Source organism: Pseudophryne corroboree, chromosome 9, assembly GCF_028390025.1.
Source record: "Pseudophryne corroboree isolate aPseCor3 chromosome 9, aPseCor3.hap2, whole genome shotgun sequence".
Classification (NCBI taxonomy): Eukaryota; Metazoa; Chordata; class Amphibia; order Anura; family Myobatrachidae; genus Pseudophryne; species Pseudophryne corroboree.
In genome coordinates this window covers 229491083-229516226 of record NC_086452.1, presented here as the reverse complement: position 1 = coordinate 229516226, position 25144 = coordinate 229491083, and the positions used below count along the sequence as shown (strand labels likewise).

General features: G+C 43.3%; 1 protein-coding gene across 1 annotated transcript in view; it reads right to left on the bottom strand.

The window, feature by feature from the left end:
• Window positions 1-984: 984 nt before the first annotated feature.
• The window catches only part of AKNAD1 (AKNA domain containing 1), a 568892-nt gene continuing 544732 nt past the window's right edge, over window positions 985-25144 (bottom strand). Inside the window, exon 16 of the mRNA XM_063940155.1 lies at window positions 985-1271. Within this exon, the coding sequence (XP_063796225.1) occupies window positions 1110-1271 (162 nt within the window). The 3' untranslated portion in view covers window positions 985-1109. The remainder of the gene's footprint in view (window positions 1272-25144) is intronic.

Below are 25144 nucleotides of genomic sequence, written 5' to 3'. Positions count from 1 at the left end.
TTACTTGATGTGGTCAGGGCTTTGAAGGTTTATGTAGCCAGAACGGCTAGGGTCAGGAAAACAGAATCTTTGTTTATCCTGTATGCTTCCAACAAGCTTGGGGCGCCTGCTTCAAAGCAAACTATTGCTCGCTGGATCTGTAACACGATTCAGCAGGCTCATTCTGCGGCTGGATTGCTGCTGCCTAAATCAGTTAAGGCCCTTTCCACAAGGAAGGTGGGCTCTTCTTGGGCGGCTGCCCGAGGGGTCTCGGCATTACAGCTTTGCCGAGCAGCTACTTGGTCAGGTTCAAACACCTTTGCAAAGTTCTACAAGTTTGATACCCTGGCTGAGGAGGACCTTGTGTTTGCTCAATCGGTGCTGCAGAGTCATCCGCACTCTCCCGCCCGTTTGGGAGCTTTGGTATAATCCCCATGGTCCTTACGGAGTCCCCAGCATCCACTAGGACGTTAGAGAAAATAAGATTTTACTTACTGGTAAATCTATTTCTCGAAGTCCGTAGTGGATGCTGGGCGCCCGTCCCAAGTGCGGACTTCTTTGAAAAGGCTTGTATATAGTTATTGCTTAAATAAGGGTTATGTTATGGTTGCATCAGGGTTGATCTGATGCTCTGTTGTTGTTCATACTGTTGACTGGGTAAGTTTATCACAAGTTATACGGTGTGATTGGTGTGGCTGGTATGAGTCTTGCCCTGGATTTCCAAAATCCTTTCCTTGTACTGTCAGCTCTTCCGGGCACAGTTTCTCTAACTGAGGTCTGGAGGAGGGACATAGAGGGAGAAGCCAGAGCACACCAGAGTCTAAATTCTTTCTTAAAGTGCCCATGTCTCCTGCGGAGCCCGTCTATTCCCCATGGTCCTTACGGAGTCCCCAGCATCCACTACGGACTACGAGAAATAGATTTACCGGTAAGTAAAATCTTATTATATTAGTTTTGGATAACTAGACATGTACGTTCATGTGTGCAGCGTAGTCTCATATGAAATAAGCAATACAATATAGTCATCTGTGCCGTGGATATACTATTAGGCACAACCTTGTATATCTAGTAAGAATGTCCCACCCTTCAAATATGTATATACAGACAGGAGATTCTGAATTCCACACAATTCAGATTTTATTGTGGAATGGGTAGGTCTGTGTGCAGCTGTCGGAGCTGCTGTAAGGAGGACGATTAACCATATCTGCGGTCAGCTGTTGCACCATCCTCTCAGAGGTTCTCTGCATGCTCTTGGCTGTTCTTAAAGCTTGATCCAAAATGGAATTCAGGGTCTGTGCATAAAATATATGAATACAATAATTACACAAATACTTAACAATGCTTTAGGCTTAAGTTCTATATATATATATATATATATATATATATATATATAAAAGACTTTTATACTGTAGTTGTGTTTTAACTTCTTTAAGAGAAAATCACTAATTGGTCATTTTTTTTATTTGTTTACAAAATGAAATAAACAGCATAACAGAGAAACCGAACAAATGTGGCATTATATTGTAAACTACAGGTTCAATACATAGAAAATATAAGTACCGAATGCATGGTAAACAAGTTGTAATAAAAATGACCCTATACAGGTTGAGTATCCCATATCCAAATATTCCGAAATACGGAATATTCCAAAATATGGACGTTTTTGAGTGAGATAGTGAAACCTTTGTTTTTTGATGGCTCAATGTACACAAACTTTGTTTAATACACAAAGTTATTAAAACAAGTTTTATGGTAAGAACTTACCTTTGTTAAAACTCTTTCTGCGAGGTACACTGGGCTACACAAGGATAGACATTGGGGTGTAGAGTAGGATCTTTATCCAAAGCACCAACAGGCTCAAAAGCTTTGACCTTCTTCCCAAGATGCATAGCGCCGCCTCCTATATCACCCCGCCTCCGTGCACAGGAGCTCAGTTTTGTTAACCAGCCCAATGCAGTAGCAAGTAAAAGAGACGACAACTGCCAGTTGCCACAAACACCACACTCTCACGACAGGAGAAGTGTCAGCGGCTAATGCCATACCAACCCAAATAAGCTAAGTGCGTCAGGGTGGGCGCCTTGTGGAGCCCAGTGTACCTCGCAAAAGAGTTTTAAGAAAGGTAAGTTCTTACCATAAAACTCGTTTTCTGCTGCGGGGTACACTGGGCTCCACAAGGATAGACATTGGGGATGTCCTAAAGCAGTTCCTTATGGGAGGGGACGCACAGTAGCGGGCACAAGAACCCAGCGTCCAAAGGAAGCATCCTGGGAAGCGGCGGTATCGAAGGCATAGAACCTAATGAACGTGTTCACTGAGGACCACGTAGCCGCCATACACAATTGTTCAAGGGTCGCACCACGGCGGGCCGCCCAAGAAGGTCCAACAGACCGAGTAGAATGGGCCGTAATGTGAGCAGGAGCTGACAGACCAACCCTCACATAAGCATGTGAAATCACCATTCTAATCCATCTGGCCAAAGTCTGCTTGTAACCAGGCAAGCCCCGTTTGTGAAATCCAAACAGAATAAAGAGAGAATCAGATTTCCTAACAGAAGCAGTTCTCTTCACATAGATACGGAGAGCCCGTATCACATCCAAAGACCGCTCTTTGGGAGACTAATCAGGAGAGACAAAGGCCGGAACCACAATCTCCTGATTAAGGTGGAACGAAGAAACCACCTTAGGTAAATATCCGGGACGAGTCCAAAAAACCACACGGTCACAGTGAAAAATCAGATATGGGGAACTACAAGACAAGGCACCCAGATCCGACACTCTTCTAGCAGAGGCCATAGCCAGCAAGAACACCACCTTAAAGGAAAGCCACTTAAGGTCAGCTGAACCAAAGGGTTCAAATGGAGGTTCCTGCAACGCCTCCAAAACCACCGACAAGTACCAAGGAGCCACAGGCGGGACATAGGGTGTGTTGCGTATCCAACCTCCCTGAGTGAAAGTATGAACATCAGGCAGAGTCGCAATTTTTCTCTGAAACCACACCGACAAGGCAGAAATATGAACCTTGAGGGAGGCCAGACGCAGGCCTAACTCTAGGCCTTGCTGCAGAAAAGCCAAAAGCTTGGCTGTACTAAACTTGGAAGCGTCATAATTGTTAGATGCGCACCAAACAAAGTAGGAATGCCAGACCCTATGGTAAATCCGAGCAGAAGCCCGTTTTCCGGGCCCGCAACATAGTTTTAATGACCTCTTCAGAAAAACCCTTAGCCCTCAAGACGGAAGCTTCAAGAGCCACGCCGTCAAAGACAGTCGGGCTAGGTCCTGGTAGACACAGGGGCCCTGAACGAGGAGGTCTGGGCGTTGTGGAAGTAGAATTGGACGCTCTGAAGACAGGCCCTGCAGGTCTGAGAACCAGTGCCGTCTGGGCCACGCCGGAGCTATGAGAAGCAGATTTCCTTTTTCTTGCTTGAACTTCCGAATTACCCTGGGCAGGAGTGACACCGGAGGGAACACGTACGGCAGCCGAAACCTCCACGGCACCGCTAGCGCATCCACGAATGCTGCTTGAGGATCCCTTGTCCTTGCTCCGAAGACCGGAACCTTGTGATTGTGTCGAGACGCTATCAGATCCACATCTGGAAGACCCCACTTTTCCACGAGGAGTTGAAACACTTCTGGATGGAGGCCCCACTCGCCGTCATGCACGTCCTGACGACTGAGAAAGTCTGCTTCCCAATTCAGGACTCCCGGAATGAAGATTGCCGATATGGCCGGTAGATGGCGTTCCGCCCAACGTAGAATCCGTGAGACTTCCTTCATTGCCAAACGGCTTCGAGTGCCGCCTTGATGATTTATGTAAGCCACTGTGGTGGCGTTGTCCGACTGTACTTGGACAGGACGGTTCTGAATTAAATGCTGGGCCAGGTTCAACGCATTGAAGACCGCCCACAATTCCAGAATGTTGATCGAGAGGAGAGATTCCTCCTTGGTCCACCGACCCTGAAGGGAGTGCTGCTCCAGCACCGCACCCCAACCTCTTAGACTGGCATCTGTCGTCCAGAAGGGACAACCCCTGCACAATTGTTGGTCCCGGAGCCACCAAAGCAGTGACAGACGGACCTCCGGAGTCAATAAGATCATGTGAGATCTGATCCGGTGAGGTAGGCTGTCCCACTTGGCTAGAATCAGCCTCTGGAGGGGGCGAGAATGGAATTGAGCATACTCCACCATGTCGAATGCTGATACCATGAGGCCCAGCACCTGCATTGCCGAATGTATCGACACTTGCGGACGAGAAAGGAAGCAACGAATTCTGTCCTGAAGCTTCAGGACTTTCTCTTGAGACAAAAACAACCTCTGGTTGTGAGTGTCCAACAGCACTCCCAGGTGCACCATGCTCTGAGCAGGGACCAGAGAGGATTTCTTCCAGTTGATGAGCCACCCGTGGGCTTGTAGAAACCGGACCATCATATCCAGATGACGTAGGAGAAGATCTGGGGAATTTGCCAGGATTAACAAGTCATCCAGATACGGCAGTATCCTGACCCCTTGATGGCGGAGTACCACCGTCATAACCGCCATAACTTTGGTGAGGACTCGCGGAGCAGTTGTTAAACCAAAAGGTAATGCCCGAAACTGGTAATGGATGTTGCCAATAGCAAACCTCAGGTATTGTTGATGTGACACTGCTATAGGAATATGCAGGTAAGCATCCTGTATGTCCAGGGAGACCATGTAGTCCCCAGGTTCCAAGGCCAGAACTATAGAGCGAAGAGTTTCCATACAGAACTTGGAAATCTTCACAAACCTTTTCAATGCCTTGAGGTTGAGAATGGGCCGGGAGGACCCATTCGGTTTCGGGACTAGAAACAGTGGAGAATAGTACCCCCGGCCCCTCTGCGCAAGAGGCACCTGTACTACGACTCCTGTATCCAGGAGGGTCTGTACCACCGAATGTAGAGTGTTTGCCTTTATCTTGTCCAACGGGACATCTGTCTGGCAAAATCGATGAGGGGGTCGGTTTTTGAAGGCTATGGCGTAACCTCGAGTGACGACTTCCCGTACCCAGGCATCTGAAGTGGTCTTCAACCATTCCTGGGTATACCCTAGAAGCCGGCCCCCCACCCTGGGATCCCCCAGGGGGAGGCCCGCCCCGTCATGCGGCAGATGTGAACTAACCTCCCCATCAGCCGTATCTGAGTCAGAACCTGTGGGGTCAGTATATGTGCCGTCTTCATCAGACGAGGTGTCAGTGACAGCCGTGGATTGTGAGGAGACAAGCGCTCGCTTAGAGGACCTCTTGGACTTAGGTGAGCGTTGGTCAGACTTTTTAGTAGTCAAGGACTGGTTCAACTTTTTTAATTGAGCAGCTAAATCGTCCGCCCACGGCGGGTTAGCTGCAGGTACCACATACGGTTGTACCGGCATTGGGGGTTCCATAGGGGGTGTTAGTTTATGAACTAGCATATGCAGAAACGTGGAAAAAGCGGCCCACGGTGGGTCAGTATGTGCCTCCGCTGCCACAGTCCCACTGAGGGGCAAGGAGCCCCCAGAACCAAAGCCCACAGCTGCTATATTCTCCTCATATGTGTCTGTGGCTTCAGCAACACCAGCAGTGTGTTCCGCCCCAGAACCATTACCCTCAGAAGCAGACATGATAGAACTTGCAGTATGAGGTAACACAGTACAATTATCAGCAGCACTATACCCAGTGCCAGATTAAGGACCTCATGGGCCTGGAGCTGAAATTTGTAAAGGGCCTACTGTATGCCACCACATGCGTACGGTGTGACTAGCACGACGTGTGTGACTACTGATATGGGGGTGTGATCAGTGCTGTATATACAGTGATCGCGCTGAGTCCAAAAACTATGCCGCCTCCCACTGGGAGTGTATTTTAGCTTAGCAGAAGTGCAAACGAAAGGATCGCAGAGCGGCTACAAATATTTTTTGTGCAGTTTCTGAGTAGCTCCAGACCTACTCAGTGCTTGCGATCACTTCAGCCTCTTCAGTTCCTGTTTTGACATCACACACCCGCCCAGCCATGCCTGCGTTTTCCCTGGCACGCCTGCGTTTTTTCCGAACACTCCCTGAAAACGGTCAGTTGATACCCAGAAACGCCCACTTCATGTCAATCACTCTGCGGCCACCAGTGCGACTGAAATGCATCGCTAAACCTTGTGCAAAACTGCTTCGTTCGTTGTGCCCGTATGTCACGCATGCGCATTGCGCCGCTTACGCATGCGCAGAACTGCCGTTATTTAGTCTGATCACTGCGCTGCGAACAAATGCAGCTAGCGATCAACTCGGAATGACCACCATTATTCACATTACACAGTAGTTCCCTTATACAAGTTAGGCAAGACCACAGAGCCCCTTATACACATTTCGCAACAGTAGAGCCCCTTCTTATTCCTTCTCTTATCATCTTTCCTCCTCATCATTCTACCATGCACTTTGTAGTATACCTGATATACACATTCCCTTGCTCCAGCTCCTTTGCAGTCTTCAGATGGCCAGGACTCAGAGCCGGAGGACAGACTGGCCAAACGCAAGTATTACAGGGACGCCACCTGCCCGCCAGCAACACACCAGCTCGCAGCTCTCCACAGACCATGCAGAGCCCGCCAGAGCTAACCCCCTGCTGCAATGGAGCTGGAGAATGGAGCCAGAAAACAGAGCATTACTGCGTGACGAGGGAGGCATCTCGCGATCCACTCCCACCCAGCGGAGTGCAGAAATCTCCTTCCTTGAGACAGCTAGACAAACGCCGGCATCACAGGGACCCCCCCTGCCAGACTAGTGATCCGGACATGGTGCACCGCCTCAAACGGCACCCCCTACCACCGCAAGCGCAGGTATCTGTCACGGAGACCAGCTAAACGCCGCAGGTGGGACTCAGGGAGAAGGACAGACAGACACACAAGGGGATCAAGGGGAAATGTGATCGGTTGCACCCACATAGCAGAGTTGCACACTACCCTAGTTACATATATATATATATATATAATGATGCCGTTCTTATAGAGAGGGGTATGCATCCATCCACTCCCAATATGTAAAGAACAGGCGGCACTCCCGGGTCTTGGTGCAAAAATCAATGTATTGAAAAAAAAATTCAATACATTGATTTTTGCACCAAGACCCGGGAGTGCCGCCTGTTCTTTACATATTGGGAGTGGATGGATGCATACCCCTCTCTATAAGAACGGCATCATTATACATTGGATTCTAGGATGGCACCAGGGCAGCTACAGATTTAAGGGAGTGCCGACCTTATTAGTTCTGTATATATATATTTAAAAACCACTTAACTGACGATTTTTCCCTTCAAAAGCGTTAACAACATTGTTTTTTTAAATGTATTTTATTTAATAAAGATGAAAAAGTATTTTTTAAAATATTTAAACATTATATTATGCACATCTGCAGAACGGATCTTCTCGTCAAAAACGGGGGGACAGGGTGGGACGGCGCAGTTGCATGAAATCTGACCATGCCAGTTAAGTGGTTCAACACACACATGAAAAGTTTCCCCCGGCACTCCGGACTTACGTGTATCTGGCTCTGGTGCCCTCCTCACAGGTACTCGGCCTGCATAGACAACTCTTCCATGGCATAGGCAGCACTCTTAGTGCATAAAACCCTGCAGGGTGCGCTATTTATTTTGTGATCTTTCTGGGTAACATTCCCCTGCCTTAACCCCAAAACGTTATGAAATAAACAGCACACCCTGCGGGGTTTTATGCACTAAACCAGTGTTTGTAAGTACAGTACTACACACACATAGTTATATATACACATATAAATGTTTTTATATATATATATATCCGTGTGTGTAGTGTATATATGTATGTATGTGCACAGTATATAGATATATTATGTATTTAATTGTAGTGTCACTTGCCCCCATTATATATATTTATTACGTTGTACCCTCATCCCCCTTATATATTTCGGTTTTGCTTCCTGACCCCCTTTAAATTACACTTGTGGCCCTATTCCTCCAAATATGTTTATTTAACTTACAGTATGCCCACAATCGTCCCTTTATAAATTTATATAATTTGAGCTTGCTGTTCTCCCCTTTATAATATAATCATTTAGCCTAAGCCCCATTCTCTTACACAATATATGTATTGTTATGACACCACCTCACCACCTACCTTGATCTTCTGCTGTCCAATTACATTTACAGCCACACAAGACAGGGTAAAAAAAAAGTATATAGCAAGCCCAGTCAGTGCCACATCGGATTCGGGGGCGGAGCCTCGGCCGGGTCCGGGAGCGGAGCCTCGGCCAGAGTCAGGAAGAGTAAGAGGACAGTTTTAGACAGGCACTGAGCTGGCCGGGACTTCAGCCAGCCGATTTGGGGTGGAGGAAACTGGGCAATCGGGAGGTGAGTGAGCTGCTGGTGATGACAGGATTCTTTTTCCTGTCAACACTGGCTGCAATGGAGGGATCCTGTGGGCCTATTTTCATTGGGGGGCCTGGAGCTGCAGCTCCATCCGCCCCATTGTTAATCCGGCCCTGACTATACCTCTAAACCCAAACCCCTGCGCAGTGTAGTCAGCACTAGCAGAGATAAAGGAGAGATATGGTGACTAAATCACAGAGAAAAATACGTAATACAGTATATCTTTGTGAAAATCCTATATTAGATAACACCTGACGCACCAAGCCCCCTCAGGTTATGGAATATAGGGATAGCAAGTTGAGTTTGTACAATGCAGAGGTTATTACTGGCAAGAATACTGCACTGGATTAGCTTATATTGCTAAATAGTCAATAGATATAACACTGCACAGTAAGAACTGGATGTATATCACAGGGTAATTGTACTATAAAACCCTGACTAAATGCACTCTTTCTTAACTATCACTGTCTAAAAAGGCAGGTAGAATACTTAAGTGTCATGTAAAGGCACAGCGCTGACAACCAGGCGGCTTTACATAGGAGGATTTGCCCAAGCAGTCCCAGGAACAGTGAGCTGAGGAATAATGGCGCCGCAGACACTGACAGGGAGTGAGGAAAAGACAGAAATGCAGCTCCAGGGTGGGAACACTTGCTGGAAATGGCACCCTGGGGCTGGGGGAGGTGCTTCAGGTCTAATCCCCTCTGCTGGCAAAACCACCGGGTACTGTGGGCGATATAAAAACCGATTTAGAGAGAAAACCTGACCTGCGCCCATGCCCTGGTGATCTAGTGGGATCGCCTGTACTGCCACAGTGTCCACCGCCAGCGTGCGCGGCCCGCCTCCCACTGACTGCGCCGGATCGCGATAAAGACCGGGTCCTGCAAGTGGGACCCACTTACCACCTCCCGAAGCGCGGCCACACGATCCTGGAGAGCCCCAGCCGTGTGTGACTAACTTGGAAGAAAACCGGAGCCTCCTGCTGTAGGTACACGGAGTGTACAGCGCCGCTGGGGGAGAGATGGAGCTGCAGCAGGCAATGTCTACTGACATCCAGCACAATCTGTGCCTCTGCTGCAGCCCTTGTAGTTTTCTTTTTTCCTCAGAAAAAGCTTTTATAGAGCTGCTGTGAGTAGCTCTTCCTGTTACATGCTTGCACTGCAAGCACCAACTACAAACTGAGCTCCTGTGCACGGAGGCAGGGTGATATAGGAGGCGGCGCTATGCATCTTGGGAAGAAGGTCAAAGCTTTTGAGCCTGTTGGTGCTTCGGATCAAGATCCTACTCTACACCCCAATGTCTATCCTTGTGGAGCCCAGTGTACCCCGCAGCAGAAAAATATTGTATTAAATGACCTTCAGGCTGTGTGTATAAGGTGTATATGAAACATAAATGAATTGTGTGAAAGTACACACACTTTGTTTAATGCACAAAATTATTAAAAATATTGGCTAAAATTACCTTCAGGCTGTGTGTATAAGGTGTATATGTAACATAAATGCATTCTGTGCTTAGACTTAGGTCCCATCACCATGATATCTCATTATGGTGTGTAATTATTCCAAAATACGGAAAAATCCGATATCCAAAATACTTTTGGTCCCAAGCATTTTAGATAAGGAATACTCAACCTGTACAACAGAGAATCAAGTCTAAACAGACAAAAACGGAACAAAAAAGAAATAAACCAGGCGCTTTTATTTAAAAGAAAAAATTGACGATCAAATGCTTCCCAACAATGGGTTGATGTGTCCCCAAGGAAACCGCAAGCCAGAAAAAATTAAGAAGTGAGCGCAATTTGGATGGTACATTTAATATTTCAAATGCATAATAATAATATTAAAATCAATTACGTCAAATCTAAAATAAATTCACAGATGAATAACAATGCCAAAGAACATATGCACATATAGTGAATACAAAGTATGTCAACTGACAAAAAAAATCCAAAAAAAACAGATAAAATCCTAAAAATAAAGTATAAAAAAAAATACTTGAAGATTACACTGCTTGTTATTTGGTAAAAGAAACATTGTAACTAAAACGTCAGTAGTTGGTTGAATCTGTTTATCTGAGTGTTAAACTTCACAGTGTGGAATAAAGAATGTATCCAGGAATTAGCTGCTATTGATTAAAGGATGTAAGTGCTTACATTGCTAATATCAACCTGCCATCTTACCTTCAAAAGCAGTAGCTCCTCTAGGAATTGTTGGACATGGATGCTAGATTAGGATAGATAAAGGTGTGTTCTCATACATCTTACATCAATACGCCATGTAGCCGGAGATGCCTGGCGTGATTTCCTGTGCAACTCCGTTAGTCTTTTTTTGCCGAGCATGCATCTTATTTGCATCGTTATGCAAATAAGAAGCACAAGCAGACGCTGCTGATTAAAATGATATGCGGCATGCCTATATTCTCTGTGTGTCTGTATCTGCATTGTGTATGCAGAAACAACCATGGTCACTCACAGAATATAGGCATGACACATTTATCATTTTAATGAGCATAGGCTGCATTTTGTGAATAAGGCGCATTTTAATAGAAAAAGTCGCATGAAAGACGCTCAGCGCTACCAAGTAACGGCATGACGTGACAAGAAGGGCTGTTTAACGTGCAGGGAGACTAAATGTAAGTGGATACATCTGTATGATGGCATATAATGGTCGCATGGAGGAGACTCAGCATTTAAGGAGCATGTGGTGGTGTCTGATAAAATATAAGTGGAACATGGGTCTGATGGCATATACGGGGTATTATTATGTATTATTATCCTTTATATGGCGCCACAAGAGTTTTGCAGCGCCCAATTACAGAGTACATATGCATATAATCAAAACAGGAAAACAGTGACTTACAGTTGAAAACAATATAGGACAAGTACAGGGTAACTAAGCATAACTACACCAGTAAATGACATAGAGGTAAGTTCCAGGTGGCCAAAAAACTGCGGGATCTGGGCAGTTGAGGATCATTAAAGTAAGAAAAGTATAAGCACATGAGGGACGAGGGCCCTACTCCTTGAGGATTTATTTTTGCACTGTGTGTTTGGCCTTTGTTGACTTGTGTCTGTTCATTTCTGGCTACGGTTTGTCAATCTATTAAGCCCAGAACCCGGTTCTCTCGCTCTTAAATTTCTCTTGTACCTAAAATATATCATTGTTAAAATATTTTATATATATATATATATATATATATATATATATATATATAGCCCTCTATATACACCAACTATGTGGTTGGACCCCTAAATGTTACTAAATCTTAGTAAAACACATACAAGCAAAAAACAACAGTCGTAAAATATTTTTTTCAGTTGTCATTGAAATTTAAGCAGTTCAAGCCCATGAATAACCTGAAATTGTGTAAATGCAAACAGTAAACTTTGCAAGAGGTTGGAAATAAACATTTGGGTTAGCAAAGATGAAAAATGTCAATTTCAGAGTTAGAAAAAAAGGCCTAATTCAAGGAACAAGAGCTGGGTTCAGAACTTACAGCTATTATGCAGCAATGAACAAGAGGCCTACCTGGGCGCTGCCTGTGGACTACGGAAAAGAATGGCTTCTTAGTAGGGATTATTTAGTAAGTAGTGGCTTGTAAAAGGTTATGTCAGAACTACCTTTGAGGAAAAGAAGCTTCAGTTCATGTTATGGCCAATATTCTACACTTGAACCCCATCTAGCTATTTTGTGATGAACTGGACATGTAGGCCAATGGTCTGATAGGCCGGCCCAGTCGCTAGTGTCAGCACCTGAGCAATCACTAGGCTAAACAGTCTGCAAGTACATCTGAGGGAACAGGGATTTGAAGGGCGCTTGGAGCCTCTGCTTGGTCCGGGAATTCTATGGTTGCTACTGGACCAGCAATTTTAAGATATACATCAAGTATTACCTGCAGGCTGGAGCTAGGAAGAGTTTGACTCTGCAGAGTCGGATGGCAGACAGAGAAAAGTAGGCAGTAAGTTGTGAGGGTCTGTAATGTGGAAGCTGGAGTGTTAGATGCAATAGAGTCGGACTCTATCGATGTGGGGTGAGTATTGAACTACGTGACAGCAGGAGCCGAACGGCATCTCAGGAGGAAATAGTGCCTCACTGTGGTCAAGCATGAGCCTCTACAGTGGGCCTTGGCTGGGTGGTACCATAACAGAGGATGTCAATTACCCCATCAATGTCTTTTGTTTTTATCAGAGTGTTTATTGCAGCCAGGCCAGTGTATGTCAGCCACCCACACACTCTCTCTCTCTCTTCTCTCTCTCTCACACACACACACACACACACACACACACACAAATATAGAGGAGTACTGTCAGTAACAGAATGGCATAAGTGGTCTCCACATGATCTAACTGACCTTACTACCACTGACAGTCCCATGATGTGCCAAGGAAGTTTGGGTGCACATGATGTAACGCTGGGCAGAGTTTCAGAGGATGGAGGGTTATTAACAATTAAATGTGACGGCTGCTTGGGGGAAGTTTGAATATTTATGATAAGTTATTACTATACATTTTATGACCAAGCAGGTCGCAGGAAGGAAGGGGTGCAGGGTAAGTGGGAGGGGATAGAGTGTTAACTAATTGGTAGGCTTTCCATTTGTAATGTACTGTAGCTATTCCTTATCCCTAACGGCCTCAGCATCCAGACAAGCAGCAACTGAACATACTACACAAGCAGCAACAGGTAGTGAAAACTGGAAGAACAGGTAGAGAGAAGTCTGCCGGCTGTCCTGAAGCTTATGGGACAGTCACAACTTTAAATCACTGTCTCTTTCAGGATATTGTCCTCAATCCAAGAACACTTGCAATAGTCTATTGGCTTGGGGCAGCTACAATTTTTAATCAGACAACAGATTTAAAAGGGGGCATGTGCAGTCCTCATACTACCCACAGTGATATTGTTATGCCCCACATTTGGCATGAAATCACTACAGTTGCCCAAAGCAGCCGCAGCTTTTAGCTGAGCTACGGCTGCAATAAAATACATTCTCCTCTAGGGTAGTAGCTATGGTGCATGTGCAGCATGAGTCCAGTGGCAATTTAGCTGTAGCTGTTTACACGCTACTCTCCCCTAGGGTGCCTGGTGGTGGATGCAAGCAGTGAGGGGTGAAGACAGGAAGTCACTGAAGATACAAAGCGAGAAGGGTGAGCAGCACAGGTGCCAGTTCTGCTTATTACAAGCGAAATTAGGTTTGTCATTTATTTTTAGGTTTGCTTTATATTTTGCCCAGCTGGGGTTGTGGTTTTGTTGGGCTGAATCTGAAGAGACCGCTTGAAGCATTGGGATTAGATTGCAGAAGGAAAGGTGTGAGATTGATAGTAATTCATAGCATTGGATTTCTATATAGACTGTGACTGTGATCGCAGAGATGTCAGAGGCAAAGGTACCAAAATTGTGCTGTGTGGCCAGCTGCTTCACGTACTATTATCATACAATGCACCCAACATTCCTATACTGCCACTGTAACCCATGCCGCCAGACTCTAGATTGACGGTTGTGTGCATGGAGGTTCCCAAAATTACATCTGAGTGTGATTATTCTGGTCATTGGTAGCTACTGTATCAATTCTGGAAAGGATCTGTATGGACAGAACGGCAAGCATGATACATACTTATGTGCTGATGCTTCATGCTGTGCTGCTCCAGCAACGCCTATCAGTATGTAACAACATTGTGCATTGAGCCCACAACAGGTGGTCTGTCTGCTCTAAATTCAAGAGCGAATGTTTAGTCCCAATCTGGCCCCCGAGTGCAACACCTGTGGGAACTTCTCTAGCAGTGCTAGGAAGACCTCAAACAATAGCGTAGAAATATGAAGGGTGGGTATGGGAGGGAAGAGGTGCTGATACCACTTATCCCCCATGTATTAATGCAGCAGTGTGTGCTCAGTTACAGGGGCGCCTCTCATGTATCACTGTATAGTCCCCTCTCCTCTATATAATAATAATAATAATAATAATACTACCACATAGTGTGAGCTGGGAGCTGTGTTATTCCCCTCATATATCACTGTGTAGTCCCCTCTTTATATAATAATACTTATACTACTATCACATATCAGTGGGAGCTGTGTTATTCCCCCTCATATATCACTGTATAGTCCCCTCTCCTCTGTATAATAATAATAATACCACATAGTGTGAGCTGTGTTATTCCCCCTCATATATCACTGTATAGTCCCCTCTCCTCTGTATAATAATAATAATACCACATATCAGTGGGAGCTGGGAGCCGTATTATTCCCCCTCATATATCACTGTGTAGTCCCCTCTTTATATAATAATAATAATACCACATATCAGTGTGAGCTGGGAGCTGTGTTATTCCCCCTCATATATCACTGTATAGTCCCCTCTCCTCTGTATAATAATAATAATACCACATATCAGTGTGAGCTGGGAGCCGTATTATTCCCCCTCATATATCACTGTGTAGTCCCCTCTTTATATAATAATACTTATACTACTATCACATATCAGTGGGAGCTGTGTTATTCCCCCTCATATATCACTGTATAGTCCCCTCTCCTCTATATAATAATAATACCACATAGTGTGAGCTGGGAGCTGTGTTATTCCCCCTCATATATCACTGTATAGTCCCCCTCTCCTCTATATAATAATAATACCACATATCAGTGTGAGCTGGGAGCTGTGTTATTCCCCCTCATATATCACTGTGTAGTCCCCTCTTTATATAATAATACTTATACTACTATCACATATCAGTGGGAGCTGTGTTATTCCCCCTCATATATCACTGTATAGCCCCCTCTCCTCTATATAATAATAATACCACATATCAGTGTGAGCTGGGAGCTGTGTTATTCCCCCTCATATATCACTGTGTAGTCCCCTCTTTATATAATAATACTTATACTACTATCACATATCAGTGGGAGCTGTGTTATTCCCCCTCATATATCACTGTATAGTCCCCTCTCCTCTGTATAATAATAATACCACATATCAGTGTGAGCTGGGAGCCGTGTTATTCCCCCTCATATATCACTGTGTAGTCCCCTCTTTATATAATAATACTTATACTACTATCACATATCAGTGGGAGCTGTGTTATTCCCCCTCATATATCACTGTATAGTCCCCTCTCCCCTATATAATAATAATACCACATAGTGTGAGCTGGGAGCTGTGTTATTCCCCCTCATATATCACTGTATAGTCCCCCTCTCCTCTATATAATAATAATACCACATATCAGTGTGAGCTGGGAGCTGTGTTATTCCCCCTCATATATCACTGTATAGTCCCCTCTTTATATATTACTACTTATACTACTATCACATATCAGTGGGAGCTGTGTTATTCCCCCTCATATATCACTGTGTAGTCCCCTCTTTATATATTACTACTTATACTACTATCACATATCAGTGGGAGCTGTGTTATTCCCCCTCATATATCACTGTATAGTCCCCTCTCCTCTGTATAATAATAATAATAATACCACATATCAGTGTGAGCTGGGAGCTGTGTTATTCCCCCTCATATATCACTGTATAGTCCCCTCTCATCTATATAATAATAATACCACATATCAGTGTGAGCTGGGAGCTGTGTCATTCCCCCTCATATATCACTGTATAGTACCCTCTCCTCTATATAATAATAATAATACCATATATCAGTGAGAGCTGGGAGCTGTGTTATTCCCCCTCATATATTACTGTATTGTCCCCTCTCCTCTATATAATAATAATAATACCACATAGTGTGAGCTAGGAGCTGTTTTATTTCCCCTCATATATCACTGTATAACCCTCTCCTCTGTATAATAATAATAATACCACATATCAGTGTGAGCTGGGAGCTGTGTTATTCCCCCTCATATATCACTGTGTAGTCCCCTCTTTATATAATAATACTTATACTACTATCACATATCAGTGGGAGCTGTGTTATTCCCCCTCATATATCCACTGTATAGTCCCCTCTCCTCTATATAATAATAATACCACATATCAGTGTGAACTCGGAACTGTGTTATTCCCCCTCATATATCACTGTATAGTCCCCTCTCCTCTATATAATAATAATAATACCACATATCAGTTTGAGCTCGGAACTGTGTTAATCCTCTTCATATATCACTGTATAGTCCCCTCTCTATATAATAATAATAATACCACATATCAGTGTGAGCTAGGAGCTGTGTTATTTCCCCTCATATATCACTGTATAGTCCTCTCTCTATATAATAATACTTATACTACTACCACATATCAGTGTGAGCTGGGAGCTGTGTTATTTCCCCTCATATATCACTGTATAGTCCCCTCTCTATATAATAATAATAATACCACATATCAGTGTGAACTCGGAGCTGTGTTATTCCCCCTCATATATCACTGTATTGTCCCCTCTCCTCTATATAATAATACCACATATCAGTGTGAACTCGGAGCTGTGTTATTCCCCCTCATATATCACTGTATAGTCCCCTCTCCTCTATATAATAATAATAATAATACCACATATCAGTGTGAGCTGGGAGCTGTGTTATTCCCCCTCATATATCACTGTATAGTCCCCTCTCATCTATATAATAATAATAATACCACATATCAGTGTGAACTCGGAGCTGTGTTATTCCCCCTCATATATCACTATATGGTCCCCTCTCCTCTATATAATAATAATAATAATAATAATAATAATACCACATATCAGTGTGAACTCGGAACTGTGTTATTCCCCCTCATTTATCACTGTATAGTCCCCTCTCCTCTATATAATAATAATAATAATAATAATAATACCACATATCAGTGTGAACTCGGAACTGTGTTATTCCCCCTCATATATCACTGTATAGTCCTCTCTCCTCTATATAATAATAATAATACCACATATCAGTGTGAGCTGGGAACTGTGTTATTCCCCCTCATATATCACTGTATAGTCCTCTCTCCTCTATATAATAATAATAATAATACCACATATCAGTGTGAGCTGGGAACGGTGTTATTCCTCCTCATATATCACTGTATAGTCCCCTCTCCTCTATATAATAATAATAATAATAATATTAATAATACCACATATCAGTGTGAGCTGGGAACGGTGTTATTCCCCCTCATATATCACTGTATAGTCCCCTCTTTATATAATAATACTTATACTACTATCACATATCAGTGGGAGCGGTGTTATTCCCCCTCATATATCACTGTATAGTCCCCTCTCCTCTATATAATAATAATACCACATATCAGTGTGAGCTGGGAGCTGTGTTATTCCCCCTCATATATCACTGTGTAGTCCCCTCTTTATATATTAATACTTATACTATTATCACATATCAGTGGGAGCTGTGTTATTCCCCCTCATATATCACTGTATAGTCCCCTCTCCTCTGTATAATAATAATAATAATAATAATACCACATATCAGTGTGAGCTGGGAGCTGTGTTATTCCCCCTCATATATCACTGTATAGTCCCCTCTCATCTATATAATAATAATAATACTACCACATAGTGTGAGCTGGGAGCTGTGTTAATCCCCCTCGTATATCACCGTGTAGTCCCCTCTTTATATAATAATACTTATACTACTATCACATATCAGTGGGAGCTGTGTTATTCCCCCTCATATATCACTGTATAGTCCCCTCTCCTCTGTATAATAATAATACCACATATCAGTGTGAGCTGGGAGCTGTGTTATTCCCCCTCATATATCACTGTATAGTCCCCTCTCATCTATATAATAATAATAATACCACATATCAGTGTGAGCTGGGAGCTGTGTTATTCCCCCTCATATATCACTGTATAGTCCCCTCTCCTCTATATAATAATAATACCACATATCAGTGTGAACTCGGAACTGTGTTATTCCCCCTCATATATCACTGTATAGTCCCCTCTCCTCTATATAATAATAATAATAATAATACCACATATCAGTTTGAGCTCGGAACTGTGTTAATCCTCCTCATATATCACTGTATAGTCCCCTCTCCTCTATATAATAATAATAATAATACCACATATCAGTGTGAGCTAGGAGCTGTGTTATTTCCCCTCATATATCACTGTATAGTCCTCTCTCTATATAATAATACTTATACTACTACCACATATCAGTGTGAGCTGGGAGCTGTGTTATTTCCCCTCATATATCACTGTATAGTCCCCTCTCTATATAATAATAATAATAATACCACATATCAGTGTGAACTCGGAGCTGTGTTATTCCCCCTCATATATCACTGTATTGTCCCCTCTCCTCTATATAATAATACCACATATCAGTGTGAACTCGGAGCTGTGTTATTCCCCCTCATATATCACTGTATAGTCCCCTCTCCTCTATATAATAATAATAATACCACATATCAGTGTGAACTCGGAACTGTGTTATTCCTCATATATCACTGTATAGTCCCCTCTCCTCTATATAATAATAATAATAATAATAATACCACATATCAGTTTGAGCTCGGAACTGTGTTATTCCTCCTCATATATCACTGTATAGTCCTCTCTCCTCTATATAATAATAATAATAATACCACCACATATCAGTGTGAGCTAGGAGCTGTGTTATTTCCCCTCATATATCACTGTATAGTCCTCTCTCTATATAATAATACTTATACTACTACCACATATCAGTGTGAGCTGGGAGCTGTGTTATTTCCCCTCATATATCACTGTATAGTCCCCTCTCCTCTATATAATAATAATAATACCACATATCAGTGTGAACTCGGAGCTGTGTTATTCCCCCTCATATATCACTGTATAGTCCTCTCTCCTCTATATAATAATAATAATACCACATATCAGTGTGAACTCGGAACTGTGTTATTCCTCCTCATATATCACTGTATAGTCCCCTCTCCTCTATATAATAATAATAATACCACATATCAGTGTGAGCTGGGAACTGTGTTATTCCCCCTCATATATCACTGTATAGTCCCCTCTCCTCTATATAATAATAATAATACCACATATCAGTGTGAACTCGGAGCTGTGTTATTCCCCCTCATATATCACTAGATGGTCCCCTCTCCTCTATATAATAATAATACCACATATCAGTGTGAACTCGGAACTGTGTTATTCCCCCTCATTTATCACTGTATAGTCCCCTCTCCTCTATATAATAATAATAATACCACATATCAGTGTGAACTCGGAACTGTGTTATTCCCCCTCATATATCACTGTATAGTCCTCTCTCCTCTATATAATAATAATAATACCACATATCAGTGTGAGCTGGGAACTGTGTTATTCCCCCTCATATATCACTGTATAGTCCTCTCTCCTCTATATAATAATAATAATAATACCACATATCAGTGTGAGCTGGGAACTGTTATTCCCCCTCATATATCACTGTATAGTCCTCTCTCCTCTATATAATAATAATACCACATATCAGTGTGAGCTGGGAACGGTGTTATTCCTCCTCATATATCACTGTATAGTCCCCTCTCCTCTATATAATAATAATAATAATAATACCACATATCAGTGTGAGCTGGGAATTGTGTTATTCCCACTCATATATCACTGTATAGTCCCCTCTCCTCTATATAATAATAATAATACCACATATCAGTGTGAGCTGAGAAAACGTGGAAAGTATGACCCTTTCAGACCCTTTCTGTCCCTCCTGTCCAGCCACATGCCCCCTTTGTTACCTCCACCCGCAAGCCCTCTGTGTACTATGTCTTTTCAGCCTCCAACCCCTCTGCCTGCCAGGTCCTGTAAATTGCGGGCAGCCGGGCACACACAAACATGGCACTGACATGCAGAGTGTGGCGGGGAGGCAGAGCTTGGTGGAGCTCTGAACACTAGAGCCAGTCGGGCAGGCACAGCTGCTCCCCCCGTGGACATTTCCACATCCCCTCACTGAATAGCTGCTGCACATGTGTAGAACAAATGCTTCCAGAACGGAGCTGAGCTCCATTCGCAGCAGCCAGTGACGGACCGCATTCAACTGTTTTGACAATAGTATCCAACGGGCCGCAAAAGTATGTGTTAGGGGCCGCGAGTTTGACATGCCTGCACTAGACGATATCATTTACAATGTGCCCAATTGTGACACACTATTCACGATATCGTCTGGTGTGTATGCACTATGTCGCTGATGATGTGTCCTCCCATACGTCATTAGCGACATCCTCCATCAAACCCGACACATTTCTATCCATAACCAGCATTAACTTTTTCAGCAATTTGTCCTACAGTTGCTCTCCTGTGGGATCTGACCAAACGAGCTAACCTTCAATCCCCACATGCATCAATGAGCCTGTTGCCAGTTCACTGGTTGTCCTTCCTTATATCACTTTTGTAGGTACAAACCACTGCGTACCGGGAAAACCCAACAGGACGTTTTGGAGATGCTCTGACCCAGTCATCTAGCCATCACAACTTGGCCCTTGTCCAAGTCACTGAAATCTTACGCTTGTTCATTTTTCCTTCCAACAGATCAATGTCAAGAACTGACTGTTCTCTTGCTGCCTAATATATCCCACCCCTTGACAGCGGGCATTGTAACCAGATAATCAATGTTATTCACTTTACCTGTCAGTGGTTTTAATGGTATGACTGATCAGTATATACAGTGTGGTCCATATATATTTGTTCACTGACAATTTTTGTTATTTTGCCTGTTTATCAAAATCCATTTAAGTTACAATGATATAATAATATGGTTTTAAAGTGCAGACTATCAGGTTTACTTTGACTGTATTTACATTCAAACTGGAGGAAGGGTTTAGGAATTACAGCTGTTTAATATGTAGCCCCTCTTTTTCAACAGACCAAAAGTAATTGGACAATTGACTCAAAAGCTGTTTCATGGACAGATGTTGGCTATTCCTTCATTATGTCATCAAGCAGGAAAGAGGTCTAGAGTTAGCATTTGTATTTGGAAGCTGTTGCTGTGAACTCACAACATGCATTCAAAGGAGCTAACAATGCAAGCGAAATAGGCCATCCTTAGTCTGCCAAAAGCAAAAATCCAGAAAAAAAAAAAAAGCAAATCAACAGTTTGGTTAATTCTAAGGAAAAAAGAACTCAATAGTGATCTCGGCAACACAGAAGGCCTGGACAATAGTGGTGGATGACCACAGTTTCCTTTCTATGGTAATAATAACTCTTTCGCAACATACAGCCAAGTGAAGAACATTCTCTAGGAGGTAGGCATGTCATTATCATTGTCTACCATAAAGAGAAGCCTCAAGAATAGGACGGCCCGAATTGCGGGGGGAAAAACACATCTAAAAAAGCCAGCCCAATTCTGAAACAAACCAAATAAAAAAAGAAACCAATGGCAGGTTATGTTTGAAAGTTTATTAAACCAAATTAAAATATCAAATAATTTAAAACAGTAAGCATAAAATATGTCACCTGGACATGAATTATCAATGTTAAACCCGACAACAGCTATGTTCTACCAAAATATATATATTATGATTACAATAGTGTCTTTTTCACTACTTCCCCAACTTTAGCTGTCCATATATCAATAAAGTTTTTTCCTTTTTTATTCTCTATCTATCTGTTCTACCCGTTCTTCGCATGGGAGTTTCTGATTTTCATGGTTGTAAATATAAAAGTGTTAATAATCTGGCAAATCTATAGAGATGTAAATTTGCGATGTCTTAATGGAAGTTAATATTAATGGTTCTTGGCGTTACCCGAGGAGCACACATAGCAGATACGGTAAAAAGTGACAGGACCATTTTTGTAGTTTATGAAATTTTACACACTGGAAGTGCAATCCAAATTTTGATCCAATTGTCCACTTGGGTGTTATCGTTCAAGCAACGCAAGCCACGCATTTGTAATGACATCATTATGTCAACCCTCTTTTCATCCCCTTATGGGAGGTTTATTAAAATTCTATTTACGTAGTTTTCCTATTTCTCACCTTAAGAATACCTATGTTAAATTTCAGTTTCCTAACATATCGGGAAGTAAGAGAATTAATGAGTGAGTGAGGGCTTTTGCATTTATATATATTTATTTATATATATATATATATATATATATATATATATATATATATATATATATACACACACACATTTAATTATTCTTAGCAGAAGTGCGAACGAAAGGATCGCAGCGCGGCTACAAAATAATTTTGTGCAGCTTCAGAGTTGCTTCAGACCTACTCCTAGCTTGCAATCACTGCAGACTATTTAGTTCCTGTTTTGACGTCACGAACACGCCCTGTGTTCTCCCAGCCACGCCTACATTTCTCCAGCCACTCCTACGTTTTTTTTGTTTTGCAAATTGTGTTTTATTAGTAAAGAAATAACAGTACACAGCTCGAAGAAATTGCATAAAATATAAGCATAATCATAGCAGAAGCTGTCATAACAGTCGTAGGCTTAACATTTATAAGACAAAAGCAATGTATAAAACCATTGGCCTACTTGACTTGAGGCAGTAAACTGTATATCTTCAAGTAACAAAAACAAGAGAAAAAAGAAGAAAAAAAAGAGCAGAGCATACCAGAAATCGAAAGAAGAAACAGAAAAAAAGAAGAGAGAAAGAGAAAAGAGAAGGATATACCGCCAACACCATCACAACCCTAAGATGTCGCAGGGGAAGAGACCAGCAAAAAGGTTTTGTATTCCTGCGTCCCTTTGAATTCCAGCCAGTCAAACCAGACGGCTGTGAACCGAGACGCGGATTGTTCGGAAGATGATTTCCATTGCCATGTAGTGATCAATTCTTTGAAACCACCTGGCAATGGGAGGCTGCACCGAAGATCTCCAGAAGCAGGAAATGGTCGCCCTAGCTGCATTCATCAGATGTTGCAGAAGTGAATTTTTAAACTGGGATAGTGGGAGATCCATTAAATTAAGTAACCAAAACTCAGGTGTCCCTGGTAATGGGAGTCCCGTAACACGCCTAGTAATAGAATTAACTTGTTGCCAAAAGGAGGCTAGACCCGGCATTGCCACCAGATATGGTAGGGGGTGCCGCGAGACCGGCTACACCTCCAGCAGATGTCTGGAACACTCGGACACATATGGTGGACCCGGTCCGGGCATCTATACCATCTCGAGACCACTTTGTATTGTGTCTCCAAAACTTGAAGTGAGGGTGAGCTAGCAAATGTGAACTGAAAAATGCGAGACCATTGGTCAGTGGTCAATTCTTTACCCAGTTCCTCATGCCAAGCCGTAACGAATGCCAGGGAACGGGTGGGAGATCTCACAAGGCATTGTCTGTACAGTAGAGATATTAGGTGACGTGGCAAATTCTCGGAGAGACAAAAGGACTCAAAAATCGTCGGCTTCCATCACACCGAACGAGCCTGCATTGCAGCTACATAATGCCGAATTTGTAGGTAAGCCCAGAAAGAATGAGCCGGTAGACTAAGGGATCGTTGCAGGTCCGCGAAGGGATGGAAGCCCACCGAACCAATGAGATGACTCAAACGAGAAATGCCAGCCTCAGCCCATACTGACGACGGAGACAGGGAGAGGGGATTTGCGGGTAGGTCCGGATTAAACAATAGGGGTGTCGGCAGTGAAGGGCTTGGGCTAAAAGAGTCCAAATACCTAAATTTTGTCCATATCTTAAGGGTCGGGCCTAATGTGGGATGTGTTACGCGTGGAATTTTTTTGAGCCAGGGGAGAATATGGGAAGGAGCACCCACTGTTACTTCCGCTATAAGTGGCCATTGTTTAGAACATGGGGATCTAGACATCTCAATAACTCTGGCCAAATGCACAGCATAATAATAACTAAGAAAATGAGGTAATTGTAAACCACCCTCTCTACGGGTGCGGGTCAATGTGAATTGGGAGAGTCGGTGTCCACTCCTCCCCCAAATAAAACGACCAACAGATGACTGCAGCGTCGTGAAAAAGGAAGTTGGTACTGTTATGGGCAATGTTTGCAGTAGGTACAAAACTTTAGGAAGAATTGTCATCTTTATCGTGTTAATCCTACCCAGCCAAGTAAGATGGAGTGAAGACCATTTATTAAGATCTGTAGTAATCTTAAGAAGTAAAGGCAGAAAATTTGCCCGGTATAAATCAGTGAGGTCTTTAGTCAAGAGAACTCCCAGATACTTTAGCTGAGCAGGATGCCGTTGAAACGGGAACGAGTCACGAATTCTGTCAAGTACCCGTGTGGGCGTTGAAATGTTCAAGGCGACAGACTTAGTGAAGTTTATCTTAAAGTTAGAGAGCGAATTGAACCTATCAAATTCCTGCATAAGAGCTGGAAGGGAAGTCAACGGGTCCGATAAGATAGCCAAAAGATCGTCCGCATACAATTTATGCTCCCGCCCTCCAGCCCATACTCCGTGAATATTCGGATTGGCCCGAATCGCTCTCGCAAGTGCCTCCATACAGAGAACAAATATGAGCGGGGACAGGGTGCAGCCCTGCCTTGTCCCGTTTCGTATCAGGAAGGGAGCAGAAAGGGCACCATTCACACGAACCCTAGCTGATGGTAACTTATAAAGAGTTAATATACGACTCAGGCAGGTCAGACCCAAGCCCAAATGCTCGAGGAGACCCTCCATAAACTGCCAGTCTATCCTGTCAAAGGTCTTCTCTGCGTCAGTGGACAGGAGGACCGTATGGGAGGACCCTTTTTGAGCAAGGTGGATAAGGTCTATAACTTTGGAAGTATTATCTTTAGCTTCCCGTCCAAGTATAAATCCCACCTGGTCCCCATGTACCACCGACGGGAGAAGGCGGACCAAACGACCCGCTAGCAGCTTAGCGAAGAGTTTAATGTCGCAGTTTAGTAAGGAAATGGGTCGGTAGCTCGAGCACTGAGT